At 34.8% G+C, this 23,547-nt stretch overlaps 1 protein-coding gene across 6 annotated transcripts in view; it reads right to left on the bottom strand.

Annotated features, from left to right (window-relative positions):
* Nucleotides 1-1,471: 1,471 nt before the first annotated feature.
* The window catches only part of PCNX4 (pecanex 4), a 42,570-nt gene continuing 20,494 nt past the window's right edge, over nucleotides 1,472-23,547 (bottom strand). For all 6 annotated transcript variants that reach the window (XM_067734374.1, XM_067734365.1, XM_067734392.1 and 3 more), the window contains 5 exons: nucleotides 21,855-22,215; nucleotides 19,185-19,288; nucleotides 15,088-16,124; nucleotides 14,540-14,726; nucleotides 1,472-2,176 (listed from right to left, as the gene is read on the bottom strand). In XM_067734374.1, coding sequence (XP_067590475.1) covers nucleotides 1,925-2,176; nucleotides 14,540-14,726; nucleotides 15,088-16,124; nucleotides 19,185-19,288; nucleotides 21,855-22,215 — 1,941 coding nt within the window. In that variant the 3' untranslated portion in view covers nucleotides 1,472-1,924. The remainder of the gene's footprint in view (nucleotides 2,177-14,539; nucleotides 14,727-15,087; nucleotides 16,125-19,184; nucleotides 19,289-21,854; nucleotides 22,216-23,547) is intronic.

A 23,547-nucleotide genomic window follows, 5' to 3' on the forward strand; every position in this document is an offset into this window, starting at 1 on the left:
CAAAAGAAAAAAATTCAAGGAGTTGTCAAATGTGTCAAATGCTACTTAGAAAACAAATAAGACGAGAATATAAAAGTAACTATAGTTGACCCTCGAATAGTGCTGGGGTTTTAATCTGCATATAATTTAGAGTGGGCCCTCTGTATCCGTGGTTCCTCCTTATCTGTGGATTCAATCGACTTTGTATCTTAGTATTTACTACTGAAAAAAATCCATGTACAAGTGGACCTGCACAGTTCAAACCCACGTTGTTCAAGGGCCAGCTGTAGTTGGTTTGACAGTATGAAGGTAAACAATGACTTTAATAAAAACTTTCTTTATCTGGGGGGATAGTAGAGATGGAATCCAGACTGGAATGTTTTGACAAGTGAATGAAGATGAGGAAACTTGGCCATGAAAAGAAATGGAGGGACATGGCGGTAGTTTGAGAAAAATTCATGGTAAAGGGAAAGCATGGCTTGGCACTATTATAATACTGAAAATCTTTAAACAACTTAAGATGCCCATTATTTGGGGGACAGTCTAATAATCTGTCATATCTATCAATGTTATACAGTCATTAAAACTGATAACTAGTGTTTTTAATGATATGAGAAAATTCCCCTAGGTGACAAAAAGGTATATATATGTAATTTTCCAGCTAATAAATCTGTTACATAAATCATAAGCCTGAGATCTGAACTCAGATGTAACACCAAACCCTATCTTATTAACTATACTATATTGCTTCCCCCAAAATGACTTAACACACGAATCTCGTGAATTCATTAATTGAAATTAGTCCAAAAAGCTATCCTTTAACACTGCTGTATTGAAGTGTTCCACTTAATAAAGGAGTAATAGTAATAAAAACCTAATTGGTACATTTCAAATAATTTCAATCATTACTAAAGAGAATATATTACTGTACTACCTACTCAGGAGGCTACTACAGATTAAATAACGGGTACTATAGACGGAAATAAATAAGGTGTAGAGGAAATTCATGTCCCAAATGATGCAGATTCATTGTTCATCCTCCTTATAAGTACCTGTAAAAAGTTCTAAGCAGCAAAAGGGTGAAAATAAAAGCCTGATCACATTATGAAAAATTTTCTCCCATCTCTTTCTGCCTTTAGTTCAAACACCTTAAGACACTAGTAACTGGTAGTCCTACTGGATAAGTCGTTCTTCAGAAGCCGTATATTCAGTTGAAAAGAAATGCATGAGGAGCCAGATCTACAGAATGGCCTCTAACAGTCATAATCAGATTACCTTAATGTTGCTGATCCTGTGAGTATTCACATGATGAATGGGATGACCTTTTCCTTTCAAACATATCAAAAGGATACTTGGGGAAAAAAAGAAAGATTTTTTTGGAAGAGATTTTATTGAAAATTTTTAAGGTTTCTGAATTGAAGTATATGAAAAGAAAATGAATAGATTATATGGAAACAGACCATGTTAAATATTAAAATAAAATAGCACAAAGTTTGAAAATACTATAAAATTTAATATTTCAAATAAATATATATACATTATGTAACCTTCAGTAGGATCCATTATCTTGACTTAAAAACACTGATATGTGTATCTTTTAAGCATGTAAAAATTACATAGTTGTTGACTAAGGGCAGTCACTTATACATTTAAGAAAGCATTAAAAAATTCATTATATTATCTTACACAAATGTTTTATATTTACCAAAGCCTACCACACTCAATAGGGCACAAATATTGGCCAACTAATTTTAACTTTTATGTTAGACATAAAGTTGTTGTTTTAAACCATTAAGATACCTAAGAGAATCAACTTTATAGAGCTTAGCTTTTCTTAGGCATCTGACTTGTGGGAGGAGAGAGAGAAGTCCAGTGAAGTTATGAGGAATCATATTGTTAATTTTCTAGACATCTCATTTGCTCACAATACAAGTTAAAATGGGTTCTAAAACAAATGTATATGGAGAGGTTTTGAAGAATAAATTGGATATCCCAGGGGAGGATCAGCCGCTTGTACTGTAAGGTTTCTTAAAAGTAGTGGATGAGCTTGTATACTATAACGTTCCTCATCATCATTGGTGGCATAAAGCAATTCCCATGAAAGATTGGCCCACTGACCTCTAACAGCTTCAGCATTTAACTTCCCAACTTGGATCAATAATTCTTGAAGGGTAAGTACTCTCCCAGTGTAAACTCCCTGTAAAGAATAAACGAGGTGGGAGGGAAAGCAAAAGAAAAGAGATTATATTCAGGCCTTTATTTATAAAATTAGAGAAAAATTCCATTGTAGTTAGGCAAACTTAAACAGAAAGTAGTGTATCAAAATGTACACGAGTTGCTTGTCTTCAGAATCAAGAATCACATCTATCTGATTGCTCTCCAAATAAGTGCAAGAGAAAAAAATTTCCTGATAGCCACTGCACTCACTTCTCTTTACTTTCCTCTCTATTCCCTCATCTCATCTGGCCTCAGCAATGCGTAAGTCATAAATACTAGTCAGTGAACAATCATCCAATAGGCTCTTTTCAAAAGCAGCTTTATTGAGATATAATTCACATTCCATATAATTTACTGATGTGAAATATATAATTCAATGACTTTTTAGTATGTTCAGATACGTACAACTATCTCCACAACTGCAGAATATTTTCATGACCTCAAAAAGAAACCTTGTACTCTTTAGCTATTATCCTCCTATCCCTTAATTTCCCCAGTCATTAGCAACCACTAATATATTTTCTAATCTAATGTATTGATTTGCCTCGTCTTGGAAATTTTACATGAATGGAATCATGTGTTTTTTTGTGACTGGCTTTAATTCAGCATGTTTTCAAGGTTGATTCATGTTGTAGCATGTATCAAGTAAATTCACTCCTTTTTATGGCCAAATAATATTCCATTGAATGAATATACCACTATTTGTTTATTCATTCATCAGTTGATGGACAGTTGGGTGTGTCCATCTTTCAGCAATTATGAATAATGCTGCTATATTTGAATTTTCATGTGGATTTATGTTTTCATTTATCTTGGGTATATAGGAGTGGAATTACTTGATCATATGGTAACTCTATGTCTAGTTGAGAAAATGCCAGAATGTTTTCCAAAGTGGTAGTACCATTTTACATTTCTGCCAGCACTGTATCAGAGTTCCAATTTCTCCATATCCTCACCAACGCTTATTATCTAACTTTTTGATTTTAGACATCCTACTATGAAGTGATGTCATTGTGGTTTTGACTTGCATTTTGCTGATGATGAATGATATTGAGCATCTTCTCATGTGCTTATTGTTCCATCTGTATATTTCCTTTGAAGAAATGTCTATACAATCCTTTGTTATTTTTAAATTGGGTTAAGTTATGCTATTTATGGTCTAGCCCTCTAGTATATTTTTCATTTAGTTCTTTTTTATAATTTCTATCTCTATTGATATTCTTTCTCTATTTGATGTGAGATTGTCATCATACCTTCCTTTACCTCCCTTTTTAAATTGAAATATAATTGACATATTAGTTTCAGGTGTACAGCATGATTCAATATTTGGATATATTGTGAAATAATCACAATAAGTCTAATTAACATCCATCACTTCTTGAGATGAGAACTTTTATGATCTACTCTCTTAGCAATATAACAATATACAATCAGTATTATTAACCACACTGTGCATTGCATCCCCAGGTCTTATTTATTTTGTAACTGGAAGTTTGTACCTTTACCAATTGCACCCACTCCCACCCTCTGGCAACCACCAATCTTTTCTCTGTGTCTGTGAGTTTGGTTTTTTTCTCTTTAATTTTTTAGATCCCACAGATAAGTGAGATCAAATGATATTTATCTTTGTCTTATTTCACTTAGCATAATACCCTTAAGGTTTATCCATTTTGTCACAAATGGCAAGATTTCCTTTTTTATGGATGAATAATATTCCTCTGTGTGTGTGTGTGTGTGTGTGTGTGTGTGTGTGTGTGTGTGTGTGTGTGTGTATTTTCTTTATCCATACATCTGTAGGTATACAGGTTATTTCCATGACTTCGCTATTAAAAATAATGCTGCATTGAGCATGGGGGTACAGGTATGGTTCTGAATTAGTATTTTCATTTCCTTTGAATAAACATTAAAAATTGAAATTGCTGGATCATACGGTAGTTCTGTTTTTAATTTTCTGAGGAACATCCATATTGTTTTCCAGAGTGGCTGCATTAATTTACATTCCCTTTCTCCACATCTTAGCCAACACTTGTTATTTCCTGTCTTTTTGATAAGAGCCATTCTAACAGGTTATGAGGTGATAGTGGTTTTGATTTGCATTTCCCTCATGATTAGTGATGTTGAGAACCTTTTCATGTCCCTGTTGGCAAACTGTGTATCTTCTTTGGAAAAATTCATATTCAGTCTACTCATATCCCCTGCCCATTTTAAAATCAGATTTTTTTTTTTGCTATTGAGTTATATGAGTTCTTTATATATTTTAAAACATAATAACCCATTATTAGATATATGTTTTACAAATATTTCTCCCACTTTGTAGATTGTCTTTTCGTTTTGTTGATGATTTCCTTTGCTGTGCTGAATGAAGCTTTTTATTTTTAAATTTAATTTAATTTTTTTTTTTTTCTGAGCCACACAGCATGTAAGATCTTAGTTCCCCAACCAGGGATCAAACCTGTGCCCCTGCAGTGGAAATGCAGAGTCTTAACCACTGGACTGCCAGGGAAGTCCCTGAATGAAGCTTTTAAGTTTGAAGTAATCCCACTTGTTTATTTTTGCTTTTGTTGTCAAATCCAAAAAATCATTACCAAGACTGATGTCAAGGAGCTACCACCTATGTTTTCCTCTAGGAGTTTTATGGTTTCAGGTCTTACATTTAAGTCTTTAATCCATTTTGAGTTAACGTTTGTGTATAGTGGTAAGACAGTGGCCCAGTTTTCATAACATCATTTATTGAAGAGACCGTCTTTCCCCCATTGCATATTATTGGCTCTTTTGTCATAAATTAATTGACCATATATATGTGCGTTTATTTCTGGGCTCTCTATTCTGTTCCATTGACCTATGTGTCTGTTTTTATGCCAATACCATACTGTTTTGATTACTATGGCTTTGTAATATAGTTTGAAATCAGGAAGCATGATGCCTCCAGTTTTGCTCTTTCTCAAGATTGCTTTAGCTATTTGGGATCTTCTGTGGATCCATACAAAGTTTAGGATTGTTTATTCTATTTCTGTGAAAAATGCCATTGGAATTTTGACAGGGATTGCACTGCATCTGTAGACTGCTTTGGGTGGTATGGACATCTTAACAATATTAATTCTTCCAACCCATGAGCATGGAATATCTTTCCATTTATTTGTGTCTTCAATTTCTTTCATCGATGCCTTATAGTTTTTAGTGTCTTTCACATTCTTTTAAAAATTTACTCCTAGGTCTTCCTAACTTGCCTTTCTGATAGTTCATTATTAGTGTGTAGAAATGCAACATATTTCTGTATATTAAGTTTGTATACTGCAACTTTACCAAATTCATGTATGAGTTCTAGTAGTTTTTGGTGGTGTCATTAGGATTTTCTATGTATACTATCACATCATCTGCAAACAGTGACAGTTTTACTTCTATCTTTCCAGTTTCGATTCCTTTCTTTCTCTTCTCTGGTTGCTGTGGCTAGGACTTTCAATACTATGTTGAATAAAAGTGGTGAGAGTGGAAATCTTTGTCATGTTCCTTATCTTAGAGGAAATACTTTCAGCTCTTCACCCCTGAGTATGATGTTAGCTGTAGGCTTCTTATATATGGCCTTTATTATGTTGAGGTATGTTCCCTTTATACCCACTCTGTTAAAGAGTTTTATCATAAATGGTTGTTGAATTTTGTCAAAAGCTTTTTCTGCATCTATTGAGATGATCATATGATTTTTTAAAAAACTGATGTATAGTTGATTTACAATGTTGTGTAAGTTTCAGGTGTACAGCAAAGTGATTCAGTTATACATATTCATAAATACATATATATAATATATTCTTTTTCAGATTCTTTTCCATTATAGGTTATTACAAGATATTGAATATAGTTCCCTGTGTGATATAGTAGGTCCTTTTTGTTTATCTATTTTACATATAGTAGTGTGTATCTGTTAATCCAAACTCCTAATTTATCCCTCCTCCCCTTTCCTCTTTGGTAAAAATAAGTTTGTTTTCTGTGTCTGTGCGTCTATTTCTGTTTTGTAAGTAAGTTCATTTGTATTATTATTTTAGATTCCACATATAAGTGATATGATACTTGTCCTTCTCTGTTGGACTTACTTCATTTAGTACGATAATCTCTAGGTCCAAACATATTGCTGCAAATGGCGTTATTTCATTCTTTTTATGGTTAAGTAATATTCCACTGTGTGTATATATCTATGTATGTATGTGTGTATGTATATATATGTGTGTGTGTGTGTAAATTGGGTTGGCCAGAAAGTTCGTTTGGGTTTTCCCATAACATCTTACAGACAAACCTGAACAAACTTTTTGGCCAACCCAATATATACTACATCTTCTTTATCCATTCATCTGTCGATGGACATTTAGGTTGCTTCCATGTCTTGGCTATTATAATAGTGCTGTTATGAACAGTGGGGTGCATGCACCTTTTTGAATTAGAGTTTTTGTATTTTCCAGATATATGCCCAGGAGTGGGATTGCTGGATCATATGGTAACTCTAGTTTTAGTTTATCAAGGAATTTCTATATTGTTCTCCATAGTAGCTGCACCAGTTTACATTCCCACCAACAGTGTAAGAGGGTTCCATTTTCTCCACAACCTCTCCAGCATTTATTGTTTGTACACTTTTTGATGATGACCATTTTGACTGGTGTGAGGTGATATCTCACTGTAGTTTTGATTTGCATTTTTCTAAAAATTAGCAGTGTTGAGCATCTTTTCATGTGCCAGTTGGCCATCTGTATGTCTTCTTTGGAGAAATGTCTATTTAGGTCTTCTGCCCATTTCTTGATTGGGTTGTTTGGTTTTTTAATATTGAGCTGTGTGAGTTTGCATATTTTGGAAATTAATCCCTTGTCGGTCTCATTGTTTTGCAAACATTTTCTCCCAAACCATAGGTTGCCTTTTAGTTTTGTTTATGGTTTTCTTTGCTGTGCAAAAGCTTTTAAGTTTAATTAGGCCCCATTTGTTTATTTTCCTTTCATTTCCATTGTTCTAGGAGGCAGATCCAAAAAATTTGCTGCGATTTATCTCTAAGTGTTCTGCCTATGTTTTCCTCTAGGAGTTTTATAGTATCTGGTCTTAAATTTAGGTCTTTAATCCATTTTGAGTTTATTTTTGTGTACAGTGTTAGAGAATTTCTAATTTCATTCTTTTATATGCAGTTGTCCAGCTTTCCCAGCACCACTTATTGAAAAGAATATCTTTTCTCCATTGTATATTCTTGCCTCCTTTGTCAAAGATTAATTGACCATAAGTGTATGGACTTATTTCTGAGCTTTCTATCCTGTTCCGTTGATCTATGTGTCTGTTTTTGTGCCAGTACCATACTATTTTGATTACTGAAGCTTTATAGTATAGTCTGAAGTCAGGAAGCATAATTCCTCTAGCTCGTTCTTCTTTCTCAAGATTGTTTTGGCTATTCAGGGTCTTCTGTGTTTCTCCATACAAATTTTAAAATTATTTCTTCTAGGTCTGTGAAAAATGCCATTGTTAATTTGATAGGGATTACACTGAATCTGTAGATTGCCTTGGTTAATACAGTTATTTTAACAATACCGATTCTTCCAATCCAAGAACACGGTATATCTTTCCATCTGTGTTGTCTTCAATTTCTTTCATCAGCATCTTACAGTTTTCAGAGTACAGGTCTTTTGCCTCCTTAGGTAGCTTTATTCCTAGGTTTTTATTCTTTTTGATGCAATGGTAAATGGGATTGTTCCCTAAATTTTTCTTTCTGATATTTCGTTTTTTTGTGTATAGAAATGCAACAGATTTCTGTATATTAATTTTATATCCTGCAACTTTACCAAATTCACTAATGAGCTCTAGTAGTTTTCTGGTGGCATCTTTAGGGTTTTCTATGTAAAGTATCATGTTATCAGCCAACAGTGATAGATTTACTTCTTCCTTTCCAATGTGGATTCTTTTTCTTTCTTTTTCTTCTCTGATTGCTGTGGCTAGGACTTCCAAACTATGTTGAATGAAAGTGGAAAGAGTGGGCATTGTCTTGCCTGCAAGTCCTTGTCTTGTTCCTGATCTTAGAGAAAATGCTTTCAGCTTTTCACCACTAAGTATGATGTTAGCTGTGGGTTTGTCATATATGGCCTTTATTATGTTGAGGTATGTTCCCTCTATGCCCCTACTTTCTGGAGAATATATATATTTTTTTTATCATAAATGGATGTTGAATTTTGTCAAAATCTTTTTCTGTATCGAGATGATATGTTTTTTTACTTAATTTGTTAATGTGATGTATCGCATTGATTGATTTGCGGATATTGAAAAATCCTTGCATCCCTGGGAAAAAATCCCACTTGATCCCAGTGTATGATCCTTTTAATGTGCTGTTGGGTTCAGTTTGCTAGTATTTTGTTGAGCATTTTTGCATTTATATTCATCAGTGATACTGCCTGTAGTTTTCTTTTTTTGTGATATCTTTGTTTTTAGAATAGTTTCAGAAGAATAGGTGTTAACTCTTCTCTAAATGTTTGGTAGAATTCACCTATGAAGCTATGGTCCTGGACTTCTATTTGTTGGGAGTTTTAAAATTACTGATTAAATTTCAGTACTGGTAATTGGTCAGTTCATATTTTCTATTTCTTCCTGGTTCAGTTGTGGGAGACTGCACCTTTCTTAGAATTTGTCCATTTCTTCTAGGTTGTCCATTTTACTGGTGTATAGTTGCTCACAGCACTATCTTATGATCCTTTTTGTTTCTGTAGTGTCAGTTGTAACTTCTCCTTTTCCATTTCTGATTTTACTGATTTGGGCCCTCTCCCTTTTTTTCTTGATGAGTCTGGCAAAAGGTATATGGATTTTACTTATTTTTTCAAAAAACCAGCTCTTAATTTCATTGATCTTTTCTATTATTTTAGTCTCTATTTATTTCTGCCCTGCTCTTTGTTTCTCTCTCTCTCTCTCTGTTTCTTCTAACTTTGGGTTTTGTTTGCTTTTCTTTTCCTAGTTCCTTTAGGTGTAAGGTTAAGTTATTTGAGATTTTTCTTGTTTCCTGCGGTAGGCTTGTATTACTATAAACTTCCTTCTTAGAACTGCTTTTGCTGCAGATTTTGGATCATTGTATTTCCATTTTCATCTGTCTCTAGGTATTTTTTAAATTTATTATTTGATTTATTCAGTGATCCATTAGTTTCTCAGCAGTATATTATTTAGCCTCCAGGTGTTTGTGGTTTTTTGCAGGTTTTTTCTTGTATTGATTTCTAGTCTCATATTGTTGTAGTTGTAAAAGATGCCTGATATGATTTCAGTTTTCTTAAATTTACTGTGACTTGTTTTGTGGTCTAGCATGTGATCTATCCTGGAAAACGTTCCATGTGCACTTGAAAAGAATGTGTATTCTGCTGCTTTCAGATGGAATGTTCTGTATACACCTATGAAGTCAATCTGGTTTAATGTGTCATTTAACACCAGTGTTTCCCTATTGATTTTCTGTCTGGAGAATCTGTCCATTGATGCAAGTGGGGTAATTAAAGTCCCCTACTGTTATTGTGATACTGTTAACTTCTCCCTTTATGTCTGTTAATATTTGCTTTAAGTATTTAAGTGCTTCTATGTTGGGCGCATAATATTTACAATTGTTATATCGTTTTGTTGGATTGATCCCTTGATCGTTATGTAATGTCCTTCTTTGTCTCTTGTTACAGTCCTTGTTTTAAAGTCTCTTTTGTCTGATATAAGCATTGCTAACCCAGCTTTCTTTTGGGAAAACAACCCCATTCACAATTGCATCAAAAAGAATAAAATACCTAGGAATAAATCTAACTAAGGAGGTAAAAGACCTGTACTCATTAAACTATAAGATACTGATGAAAGAAATAGAAGATGACACAAACAGATGGAAAGAGATACTGTGTTCATGGACTGGAATAATTAATATTGCTAAAATGACCATACTGCCCAAGGTAATCTACAGATTCAGTGCAATCCCTATAAAAATACCAATGGCATTCTCCACATAACTAGAACAAATAATCTAAAATTCGTATAGAAACACAAAAGACCCCAAATAGTCAAAACAATCTTGAGAGGAAACAAAGCTGCAGGTATCACACTCTCTGAATTCAAAATATATTACAAAGCTACAGTAATCAAAAGTATGGTACTGGCAAAAAAACAGTACATAGACCAATGGAACAGAACAGAGAGCCCAGAAATGAACCCACACATATGTGGGTGATTAATCTATGACAAAGGGGACAAAAACATACAGTGGGAAAAAGACAGCTTCTTCAATAAACAGTGTTGGGAAAACTGGACAGCTACGTACAAATGAATGAAACTGGAGTATTCTCGCATATCATACACAAATTCAAAATGGATTAAAGACTTAAATGTAAGACCTGAAACTATAAAACCTCTAGAAGAAAACACAGGCAGTAAGTTATTTTACATGAGACTTGCAATACATATTTTTGATATGTCTCCTCAGGCAAAGGAAACAAAAGCAAAAATAAACAAATGGGACTACATCAAACTAAAAAGCTTTTGCACAGTGAAGGAAACTATAAACTAAACGAAAAGACCACTTACTGAATTGCAGAAGATATTTGCAAATAATATACCTGATAAAGCATGAATGTCCAAAATATACAAAGAACTCATACAACTCAACATCAAAAAAAGAAACAACCCAATTTAAAAATGGGCAGAGGACTTGAATAGACATTTTTCCAAAGAAGACATATAGATGGCCTAAAGGCACATGAAAAGAGGATCAACATCACTGATCATCAGGGCAAGGCAAATCAAAACCACAATGAGATATCACCTCACACCCGTCAGAATGGCTAATATCAAAAAAACAACAAATAACAAGTGTTGGTGAGGATGTGGAGAAAAAAGAACCCTCACACACTGTTGGTGGGAATGTAAATTGGTGCAGCCACCATGAAAATCAGTAAGGAGAGTCCTCAAAAAATTAAAAATAGACCTACCACACTAACAAACGTAGTAAGGTAGATAGCTAGTGGGAAGCAGCCGCATGGCACAGGGATATTGGCTCGGTGCTTTGTGACAGCCTGGAGGGGTGGGATAGGGAGGGTGGGAGGGAGGGAGACGCAAGAGGGAAGACATATGGGAACATATGTATATGTATAACTGATTCACTTTGTTATAAACCAGAAACTAACACACCATTGTAAAGCAATTATATCTCAATAAAGATATTAAAAAAAAAATAGACCTACAATATGATCCAGCAATTCTGCTCCTTGGTATTTATCTAATTAAAATAAGTATAGGACTTCCTTGGTGGCGCAGTGGTTAAGAGTCCACCTGCCAATGCAGCGGACACTGGTTTGAGCCCTGGTCTGGGCAAGATCCCACATGCCATGGAGCAACTAAGCCCGTATGCCACAACTACTGAGCCTGTGCTCTAGAGCCCGTGAGCCACAACTACTGAGCCCGAGTGCCACAACTACTGAAGCCTGCGTGCCTAGAGCCCATACTCCGCAACAAAGAGAAACCCCCTCAATGAGAAGCCCGCGCACCACAACAAAGAGTATCCCTCGCCCCCTGCAACTAGAGAAAGCCTATGCACAGCAACAAAGAACCAATGCAGCCAAAAATAAAAAATAAATAAATTTTTTAAAAAAGAAAAGAAATATGTGCACCCCTATGTTCATTGCATCATTATTTATAATAGCCAAGATATGGAAGCAACTTAAGTGCCCATCAATAGATGAATGAAGAAGATGTGGCATATATACAATGGAATATTAATCAGCCATAAAAAAGAATGAAATCTTGCCATTTGTGACAACATGGATGGACCTAGAGGCTATTATGCTAAATGCAATAAGTCAGACAGAAAAAGACAAATATGATTTTGTTTATATTTGGAATCTAAAAAAACAAAACAAATGAACAAACATTAAAAAAAAAAAAAAACAGAAACAGACATAGGAAACAAACAAGTGGTTGCCGGAGGGGAGGGAGAAGGGGAAGGGGATGGAGAGAGGAAAGAAGTAGGTGCAGGAGATTAAGAGGTACAAACTTCCAATTACAAAAAAAATTTATTCCTAGGTATTTTATTCTTTTAATGCAATTGTAAATGGACTGTTGTCTTAATTTCTCTTTCTGATAGTTTGTTATAGAGTATAGGGTTTTCTATATACAATATCACATCATCTGCAAATAGTACCAGTTTTACTTCTTCCTCTCCAATTTGGATGCCTTTTATTTCTTTTTCTTAACTAAAGTGCTCTGGCTAGGACTTCCAATACTATGTTGAATACAAGTGGTGAGAGTGGGCAACCTTGTCATTTTCCTGATCTTAGAGGAAATACCTTCAGTTCTTCACCACTGAGTATGTTGTTAGCTGTGGGCTTCTCATATATGGCCCTTATTATGTTGAGGTAGGTTCCCTCTATGAGCACTTCGTTTCCCACTTTGTTTAGTTCTTTAATCATAATTTCCTTCAGTCCTTTGAACATATATATAAAATGGTTACTTTGATATCTTTGTTAAACCTGACATGTTGTTGATCTCACAGGCCATTTCTGTCATGTCCCCCTTCCCACCACCCTACACATGGGTCAGACTTTCTTGTTATTTTTGTTTTTTTTTCGTTATCGCCTAATTTTTGTTGAAAACTGGACATTTTAGGTAACACTGCAGCAATTCTGGGTACTGATCCTCTCTACCCCACACCCCAGGGCTTGTTATTATTATTTGCATATTTGCTTAGTGAATGGCTGGATGACTTTAGTGAAGTTAATCCTACCTCCCATTCAATTGTGAAGTCTTTGATATTGCTCCTCAGGGAGTGCAGCCTTGTGAGTGCCCACAGTTATGATGGGATGGCAGTGGTTTTGGCAAGGTTTTCTTTGTTAAATGCTCACACCCAGCTGGTTGCTCTACATTTTCAACAATGACCTGGGACCTAAATTGCCCCAGAGTGATCCAATTAAATTTGGGCTCCTTTGAAAGAACAGTTTTGGAGGTCAGTGTTTGAGATTCGTTTTGACCCCAGGAGGGCTCTTCTCCGCTGTTTCTTTCCCTGGTTCTCTCTGTTAATCTACCTGGCCTGCAGTTCAGCTGAGACCTCTAAATTTTACCAATTGCCTCTAGTAACTTTCAGCACCACCTCCACTGTTTTTTGAGGAACATCTTAAGCTTCAGTGTGTCCAAACTATGTGCAAATGAAGTCACTTCCTTTGGTAAGAGATCTAGAGCTTTTTTTTTTTTTTTAATGGTCTGCTTCTCCCAGTGGGCAGAATCTCTGAGCCAGAGCGCTGGAACTGGGATGTAAGATAATGACGCACTTCTGAGTAACACCTATGCTTCAGGACATGTGTTTGGTAGAGGGGGAGCAGTAAACTCAGGTCTTCTTGGCTTGCCACTCCCACTGTGGAACATCCATAGACAAAAGGAATCAGGCCCCGCTATTGTCAGTGACACCAGGCCCAGGTAAAGCCTCCATCCAACAAGTTAGGGGTGGCCAGAGGGAGTTCCAACCTCTTGATTACACATGCCCAGAACCAAGCCTCACAATAGGCAGGTGGGAGGAAGATGAGAAATGCTGAAGTCCTTCCTCTTCTGGGAAAACAGTCCTCCAACTGGGAGCTGAGGGGAGAGGGAGCCCTGTGTTCTTGGCCATACCAGTCTGAGTGGAGTTTCTGTCTTGCTGAGCTGGGAGGCAATGGGTCTTGGTTCAAATGATGTAGTCTCTAACTGTTCTTAGGTTTCAGAAGATTTTCTTTAATAAATGTTTATTTGCTATATGCCCTTAGGACCATTTCTAAGACTTTAAATGGTTGTTTTTAAAAAATAACTTTCATCATTTTCATTGGGAAGCACATGTGCAGTAACACCACATGTGGAACCCATAATAAGCTCATAACACTGACTCTTTCATATTGTGCACACTCAATGACATTTTAAATGCAATGAGAACAAGTACTAAATCTTAAAAAAGGTATTCCTTATTTAGAGTCTCTGAATTTTCACAAGTCAGACTTGCTTACAAATTACAAATTTTTCTTCTAGGATTCAAATCCAAAGTAATAATTCATACACTTGAATTTGCCGTACAAATACAACCCATTTAGTCAAATATGCTATAGCAAATTACATTTACTTGACTATCTTATAGCTCAGTTACTGCATAATAGCTACACAACATTCTTTATTGGCTCCTATTAGCTTTGCCAAAGTAAATAATCAGTCATTCTAGGACTGGATTATGTTGGCCATAAAGTCATGATTACAAATACCTTAATACTATAATTAATATATTTATCTCTATCACTTAGGTTAAATACTTTATAACTGATTTCTATTCTTTAAGGTTAATATACGAAAATGTTTAAGAACACATTTTTAACCTTACCATATTAGGATCATACCCCAGAGAAAACAAGTATGGTTTTTCTTGTAAAATTGCTTCCTTCCACTTTTCATCAGATACCAAACCAATGTACCAGTCACTTTCATATTCTTCAAGGCAGTTAGTCAGCTCTTTAAAGTCTTCTATTGGACCTAAACTCGCTTTATCAATCATTAGTTTCAGAGTATACCTAAAAAATGGAGAAACAAAGAATTTTAGAATTTTTAAAATCAACTTTATAGATGAAATAGATTTTTAAAGACACTGAACTGAAATCATATATATTTCAGAAAAAAAGATCTGGGAGAAATGATAAGAGTTAAAGCAAAACAATCCAGTAAGCCATACAAAAAACAGGTTCTCCACATAAAAAGAAAGTACAAATTTAAGTGTGCTCCCGATATAATCAGAGTACATACCAAGCATTTTTCATTTTTTGGAAAGTGATTATTTTTTAAAATTAGAAATGAAAGAGCATCTCCTTCTACGTTATAAAAAAATCAACATTTTTTGGCCAATGTTACAACTTATATGTAATCAAAATGAATTACCTGAAAGCTTTTAGGGCTAGTTGGAACAGTTCTGGCTTTTCTGTGAGCCAATCCAAGGCAAGAGACCAAGGGAAAACACCACTGTAGACTCTCAATATATGACCAGGACTAGGAATCATATTGTCTACTCCAAACAAACTAAAATAACAAGTCATTACTGCATGAACATAAAAGTCTTTTAAAACTTTGTCCTTTGCAATTTCTTCCACTACATTTGAGGCATTTTCTTCTGAATGAAAACATTCCAACTGCCTTAAAACAAAGTGGTACCAGTCTTCTGGAAATAATGAGCTCATCTCCTTCACTTTGGAATTAGGCAAACAATTAGATATCCACTCTTCAGGTAAGCTTAACAAGTGAGAATGAGAACAACTGAACTCCATGAGAGGGATGTATGCCATGGCTTCTTGTTTCCCTTTGTCAGTAGCAGGGTATCCCAATGCAACTGCTTGGTAAAGACTATTTTCAGTAACTGTGCCTGTAGAATGTTTACCAACCCTCTGTGATTCCACTGATCCTGGAATAGGCAAATTTATACCTGGCAAAACTTTCAACTGATCTTTTTCTTCTTTTCCTTTTTTGATAGTTGGCTCTTCACCAAAAACATCATCAGACCAGTCATCCAAATTTTCTGAATTTAAACTATCTGTGTCTTCTGGGGATTCGGTTTGTGGTGAAGTATTCAAAGGAGGAAGGATTATTAGAGATGCTTTCCCTTTATTTTCAGTTTTGTGAACATTTTCCTGCATGTTGGACCTTCTGGAACAGTACTGAAGAAGTATCCACACAAGTACTTTAACAAGGTCACCTTTAAATTCTTTTAAGTTGTCATGGGAATCAATTATGCCAGACAGGACATTCCTGGCATCAGAATAGAGTTTCACAGGCAAAACAGTACAGGGTGTCAAGACATTTCCAAAGTGTTCATTAATGGAACATACTCTTGCATATTCTTCTCGTTCAAAGGCACCTTCAAAAACTTCGTCAACTCTTCGAGCTTCAGCAGTATGACAGGATGTCTCTTGCAATTCTAACCCCTAAAGAGGAAATAAGAAAATACTTGAGTTTATGATCACTTATTACACAGAGAAAAGTAACTAGTTTTGTAAATACTCATGGATTGGATTCTCAAAATAAAAATATGTAAAATGCAAAAAAAGTCTTTAACCCAAGAGCTACACCTTAATTCAAACTTAATGACACAATATATTTGATGTTGGATACAGATATGAAAAATAATGCTATATTTTTAAAGAAATTTTAGAAATTCCACTGGAAATTAGCAAAACAATTTTAATGAGTATGACCATAATTTTAAGACTGTACATCAAGGTTGAATCACACTTGTTAAAAACTTTTAAAAATTGTACAAATTTGAGGGGGGAGCAAAATTGGAACTACACAATATGCACATTAGCTTTGTATCCTTTCCAGCCTACTTTATATGAGAGCAGTATTCTACTATATGGATATGCCATAATTTATCTAACTATTCCTTTGTTCCAGTTAAAAAAATTATAATAACGTAATAATAATACAGATTTATGTATTTGATTATTATCTATCTCCTCCAACTACAATATAAACTCCACAGAGCAGCTCTCTTTTGGTTACTACTGTATCCTCAGTGCCTAAACTAGTAGTTGGCACACAATGAGGGATGCAACAAATATATGCTGAAAGAATGAATACTATGAATATGTCCTTATATGAATTTTAAACCCATTTTGATTACTTCGCTAGAAGGAATCACTTGAAGAGGATACCTCAGGTCACTGTTTACTATTATTATTAATTATTGCTTATTTATTTATACATCTTTACAAAACTACCAGTGATTTTAATAAAAGGCAATGCTGTTAGGTTGTATTATGATCCAGGGAAAGAACACGGAATGTGATATCAGAACCTGCTTTTAAATCATGGCTCTGCCAGATGCTAGTACACAATCTTGAGTAGGTCACTTACCCCCTGAGATTCCTTTTGCTTCTCTTTCAAAGAAAAATAACCCTGGCACATAGGGTTGTGAAGAGAAAAGCAAGTAATGAAAGTGTCTTGTCAAATTTAAAGTGTTATATAAATGTTAGTAGATGGTATATCTAAGCAAGCTTGTGTCCGGAAAAATGAAAAGGAAAGAAAGAAAGACTGCCACCAAAAAGTATATCTATATATCATATATTTCATGGAGCATAAAAGATCAATAAAAGGACCCACATTATTAGGTATTATAAAACTGTACCATTAAAAAAATAGAACTAAATTAAGCAATGAAAATGTCCTCCATATTCTACATGATTTTTTGCCTTCTCCTACTTGTAGATGTTAGACTAGAGCAGTAGTTCTCAAACTTTAGGTGAGTCAGAATCACTGGAAGACTTGTTAAAACACAGACTGCTGGGCACCCCCCCCCCCCAGAGTTTCTGATTCAGTAGGTCTGGGGTGAGGCCTAAGAATTTCCATTTCTAAAAAGTTCCCAGGACATGTTAAAATTACTAATCTGGAGAACTGCATTTTGAGAACCACTGGACTAAAGGAACAGCTTTTTAGTCACCAGCAATTTTATCCAATCCGCATTAAGACAAAAAAATTCATTCATTCACTACTCATTCAACAAATATTTATTAAGGGCCTACTATGTGCCAGGCCCTGTTCCAGGGGCTCAGGATATATTCTCCAAATAAAAACAGAGATCCTTGCTCTTGCAACATTTATATTAGAGAGTGGAGGAACACAGGTAATCAACAATAAAATTAATAAGCAAATTACATAGTTTGCTAGAAGGTATAAGTGTTATGAAAATAGAGAAAAAGTAAAGCAAGCAAGGAGGATTGGAAATGCAGGCAGGAATGGGAGTGGGTATTCAATTTTAAATAGGATGCCCACAGTAGACCTCATTGGGAAGGTGACATTTGAGCAAAGCCCTAAAGGTGGTGATGGAGTTAGCTGTGTGGCTGTCTGAGGAAGAGTGCTCCAGGCAGAGGGAACAGCCAGTATGCTGGAGTAGGGTGAGATGGTTAAAGGAGCAGATGAGACCAAATAGGGAGCCTGACCCTTTAGGGCCTTGGCTTTTACTCTGAACAAAAGAAGATATTCACTGTCGGATTTTGAGTAGGGAAGTGACATGATCTGACTTAGATTTTAAAGATCATTCTGGTTGATAATAGGCTGTAGGGGGCCAGAGGCAGAAGCGGAGAGACCAATTAGGAAGTGATTGCAGCTATCCAGGAAAGAAATGAAGGTGACTGAAAGTAGGGTGGTAAGAAGTGGTGGGATACAGGATATGACTTAAAGGCAGAGCCAACAGGATTTCTTGTTGGATTGGATATGCAGTATAGAAGTAAACAAGGAGTCAAATATCACTGGACTAAAGCCCAAATGTTTTTGATCTGAGCCACTAGAGGATGGAGTTGTCAGCAAGGACTGGGGCAGTCTGATATTAACAGGTCAAGGAAAGAGAAGGAACCATCAAAGGAGACTGTCAAGGATTAATCCGTGAAACAAGTGAAGAGATGAACTCTGTCAAATTCTGCTGACAGGTCAAGAACGGGTCTGAGAATCAATCCTTGGATTTAGCAATGCCACAGCCACTGGAGACCTTGACAACAGCAGTTTTTACTAGAGTAATAGGTAATAGGGTCAAAAACCTAGAGTAAGTTGAAGAGAAAAATGGAAGAAATGAAATTGGAGACATGTTTATAAGTGACTCTAATAAGGCATTTTGCTCTGAAAGGAGAAAAACAGTATTAGCAGGTAAGGGCAGTGGGGTCAAAAGAAGTTTTTTATATTAAGTTGAGAATGCTTGTATGATATAGGAGTGAAGAAAATATTACTGAGTCACCTTTTTGAGATGCTCAACTAGATAGGGATAAAAAGAATAAGACTGGATAAAAAAGGGGCAAGTGTATTTTGTTACTATGCTCTATCATACAGTCAACACTAGTCTGTCTATCAATATGTGCATACTGAAATACACTTTAACAATCCTAAGTGTTTTCACAAGTAAAAAAATACTCTTCCAAAGTGAGCTGTTAATTCTTTGATGTGTGCATAACAAAATTTTTACACATGTACTAGAGAGGTTTCAAATGCACATTGACCTTAATGTTAATACAGCAATAAGTATAGCCACATTCTAGAATCATTATCCATATTAAACGATCTTGAAAACGGCCCAAGTAATGAGACCCAGGTAAGAGGAGACCTAAAACAAATTAGAAAAAAAAAGTAAGTAATTGTTAAAGCTTGTTTTATTTTGCCACGTGAATCTTTAAAATTAATAACACACTTGGAACTAATTAATAATTCTTTCTACCCTCTTTTTAGGTCAAGAATACAAACAACTATCCATTGCATATCAGGAGGCATTAAATTAAGCTCTTTACAGGAACAGTTGGAAGGGAAAATCTATAGGTGATAATTTATAAGAATTAAGAATATATTTTCCAGAAAAACAACAAATTAGAACCTGTTATGTAAAACCCTAAATACATATTAAATATATTAGGAAAATATATTAAATATATAAAAGCCAACTTCACATTAATGATTTAAAACATTTTGGACATTTTTATATACATGCCTATAAATTTGTGGTGTTAAAAATTTACATAAAATGCTATCTACCACACTGTACAAATACTCTTAAAACTTAGTTTTTCTCTCAACATTGTCTCTGAGACATTATATATCGACTACAAAGCTCCTTCACTGTAACTATACTGAGAATTCATTGTACAAATATAGCTGAATTTAAATATTCATTTCCCTGATAACATTTCAGATGTTTTCCAATTTTTCACTATTATAAATAATGCTGTATAAATTATCTTTGTACAAGTCTGCTTGTACAATGTATTACGTAGAAAGAGTTAACATAGCAGAAATAACTGCTGTCTGTTGAAAGGCCTGCTTACAAAGTTGGCCCTTGGCTGGAAACTGGGAACTTGTATTTCAAAAGAGCTCTCACCACCCTACCTGATAAACAGTCTCGCATTGTGCCTAAACTGTCTGTGCAAAGAATACAGTTTATACTGAGCACTTGCTTTCCTTTTGGGAGCCTGAAATTTTGGTATTTCGTAGGCAGCGGGTGCCTACATGACCAGCCCTCAATATAAGCCTTAGGCATTGAGTCTCAAATAAGCTTCCCCAGTAGTCAACATATCACACATACTGTCACAACAAGGCGCTGGGGAATTAAGCACGTTCTGTGTAACTCCACTGGGAAAGGATGCCTGGAAGCTTTCACCCAGTCTCTCACCCCATGTGACTTTTCCTTTGCTGTATTTGTTCTGCATCCTTTTACTATACTAAATCTTAGCTATGAGCACAACTATATGCTGTCCTATGTGTCCCCCTAGAAAATCATCAAATTTGGGAATGGTCTTGGGGACCCTCAAGACACACGTCCAAGAGTTTCTCTAGAATTGCAATCACTGGATCATGGAATTTAAAACTGGAATTCCTAGGCCATGGGATATGTACATCTTTACTACAGACTATTAAGTTTACTCTTCAAGGTAGCTGTATGAATTTACACATTCCCTTTCAACAGGGTTTGAGAGTTCCTGTTCTCCACTCCCTAGCCAATACTTGTTAATGTCAGACTTTTTTTATATTTTTGTCAATCAGATGTGTGTGAAATGTTACCTCACTGTTTTCTGTTTTTCTCCCAGGAAATACTTTACAACACACTTACTGGTTGAATATAATTGATTTGATAATAACGTATAATTTCTACCTTATTACTAAGGTATTTATTATTTCAGATGTGAGTTTAACGTTACAGGCATTTTAAAAAGTGGCATTGCACTATATAATAAAAATTAATTGGAAGTGTATGAAAGTATTAAAAGTGTAGAATATTTCCTATAAGGAAAATGCTTATTCATAAAAAATTTATATCAGAAAAATAAAATTTTTCCTAAATTATCTCACATAATAGATAATTAGAAAAGTTCAACCCAAATAAACATTTCATTAAAATTCTAATTTTAAATTGCTACTCTCTGCCAGGGGAGTCAGTCTGCTAGGAAGTCACTGGACATACCTAAAACAAGTTCAGGGGCTAAAGCATACCGCAGGAGACAACACACTATTGTCATCAGCTTGTACTTTATCTAAAACCAACCTTGAGAAGTACAATATAGCTGAATTTACAGTTAGTGTATGATGAAATTATAAAATTATCACAAAATTATAATTATAATATTAGCTCATTCTCATCAAAAATCTTGCTAATATTCGTATAGCACTTCATTTTGGGAGGTTACCAATCACTGACCAAAGCTTTTATGTTCCCTTACCCTCTAACCTTGTCAGACAAGTTGCTAGACATTAACTAATAAGATACAAGCAGACTCCTTTAAGCTCTTCAATCTGATATTTATATAATGCTAGTTTTCACTCTTTATGGGCCTAAGCTGTTATATCTACTTGACATGAACTCATTAAAATTCATGAAAATTTTGGGATAAGGTGTTTCATGTTTCATAGGGGGACTATAACTTGATTTTAGTCAAGAAAATGTTTTTTAAAAATTGTCAAATCACCTAAATGAAATTTTCACTTCATATTTTTATTTTATAACTTTATTTCCCTCAAAATAAGGAGTAGGAGATATACTTCTTCATATTTAGTCTTTCTGCCTGCACATCAAAGTATTAGAATCTGTATAACAGCTAGATCAAAAGACTGTTTTTCTGTCTGTTCATTTTTTTGTACTTTATATGCATTTGTGAGGATTTCTTAAGCACAACCCATTTACTTACCTAAACTTCCAGCTGCCATTGCAGACTGCAGGGCAGTGTTCAAACTCGGGACCATCTGGTAGTAGTACACTGTATCTGCACACACACAGGCTGTGGTACCCACAACTCCTGGCCAACTCTGAATAGGTCGAGGAAACCCCACCAAGAACAAAGGAAGGGTGAAGAGGGGGAGTAAGGGAGAAGAGAGTAGTGCAGAAAAAACTATGAAGACCAACACAAATGGAGAGAAGACAATGTTGAGTACACATAAAGTGGTGGTTGATTTTCTACGTTTTTTCTCTGTCCATGACGCCAAGAGTATGGTCACAGCAAACTGCAATTTAGAGATGAATTGAATCAGACGATCACGCATGATACCAACCTGCAGAGACATAAAAATGAAGTTTTTATTCTTAAATACCTTTCATAAATTTTCAAGATCATATAAGAAAAACAGTATAATTTTATTACTGCTCCAATATTTTTGAGGAAATAGCCCTTACATGAGATCCTTTGTTATAATTTTCTCCAATCTCACAGTTAATAAATGAGACTACATTTTTAAGTTTCACCTCTCTTAAAAAAAAAGTAGTACTAAAGAGAACACAGTGGTATGTCTATCTTAAGGTTGATTAAGCTTTGCATTACATGCTTGTTAAGTCATGAGAACTAGCAGTAGTAAACAGTTAAGCAACTATCCTTAATTTATCCTTATTTTAGAGAATATTTTACAGATTAAAAAACAGACATCATGCCATAAGACAAACCTCAATAGACTGAAATCATACTAAGTGTATTCATATGAATCATGAAAAGTATGTTCTTCAATCAAAACTGAATTAAATCAACAATAGAAAGAAATCTGGAAATTAAAAGACAAATTCCTAAATAACCAACAGGTCAAAGAAGAAATCACAAGATAAACAAGAAAACATTTTCAGATGAATGAAACACACACCAAAACTTGTGATACAGCAAACCCAGTCCTCAGAGGGAAATTTATAGCTACAAATGAAAGAGCAGAAAGATCTTAAACCAATAACCTAATCTTCCACCTTAGGAAACTAGAAAACAAAGAACAACTAAATCTCAAGTAAGCAGAGGTAAGGAAATAATAAAGATTGGAGTGGAAATTAATAAAACAGAGAATAGAAAAATAATAGAGAAAAATCAATGAAACCAAAAGCTGTTTTTTTGAGATCAGCAAAACTGACAAACCTTTAGCCAGACTGACCAAGAAAAATACATAGAAGACTCAAATTACTAAAATCAGGAAGGAAAGAGATAACATTGCCAGCAATCTTACAGAACAAAATAAAAAGAATTATAAGAGAATATTATGAACAACGATATGCCAATAAAGTAGATCACTTAGATGAAACTGACAACCTCCTAGAAAAAGACATAAATTACTGAAACCAACTCAAGAAGAAATAGAAAATCTGAATATACCTATAACAAGTAGAGAAACTGAATTAACAATTTAAAAGCTACCCAAAGAGAAAAGCTGAGGCCCAGATGGCTTCCATACTACAAAATACTACATAGTACAGAATATTTTAACATACATACTGAATACTACATTCAAGATTATTGATATGAAATTCCCACCTCATTCTATGAGGTCACTGCTATTCTGATATCTAAACGAAAGATACGAAAAGAAAGCCACAAATATATACATCAGACAAAAATTCTCAACAAAACACTAGCC

The sequence above is a fragment of the Pseudorca crassidens genome, chromosome 1 (genome assembly GCF_039906515.1).
Source record: "Pseudorca crassidens isolate mPseCra1 chromosome 1, mPseCra1.hap1, whole genome shotgun sequence".
Classification (NCBI taxonomy): Eukaryota; Metazoa; Chordata; class Mammalia; order Artiodactyla; family Delphinidae; genus Pseudorca; species Pseudorca crassidens.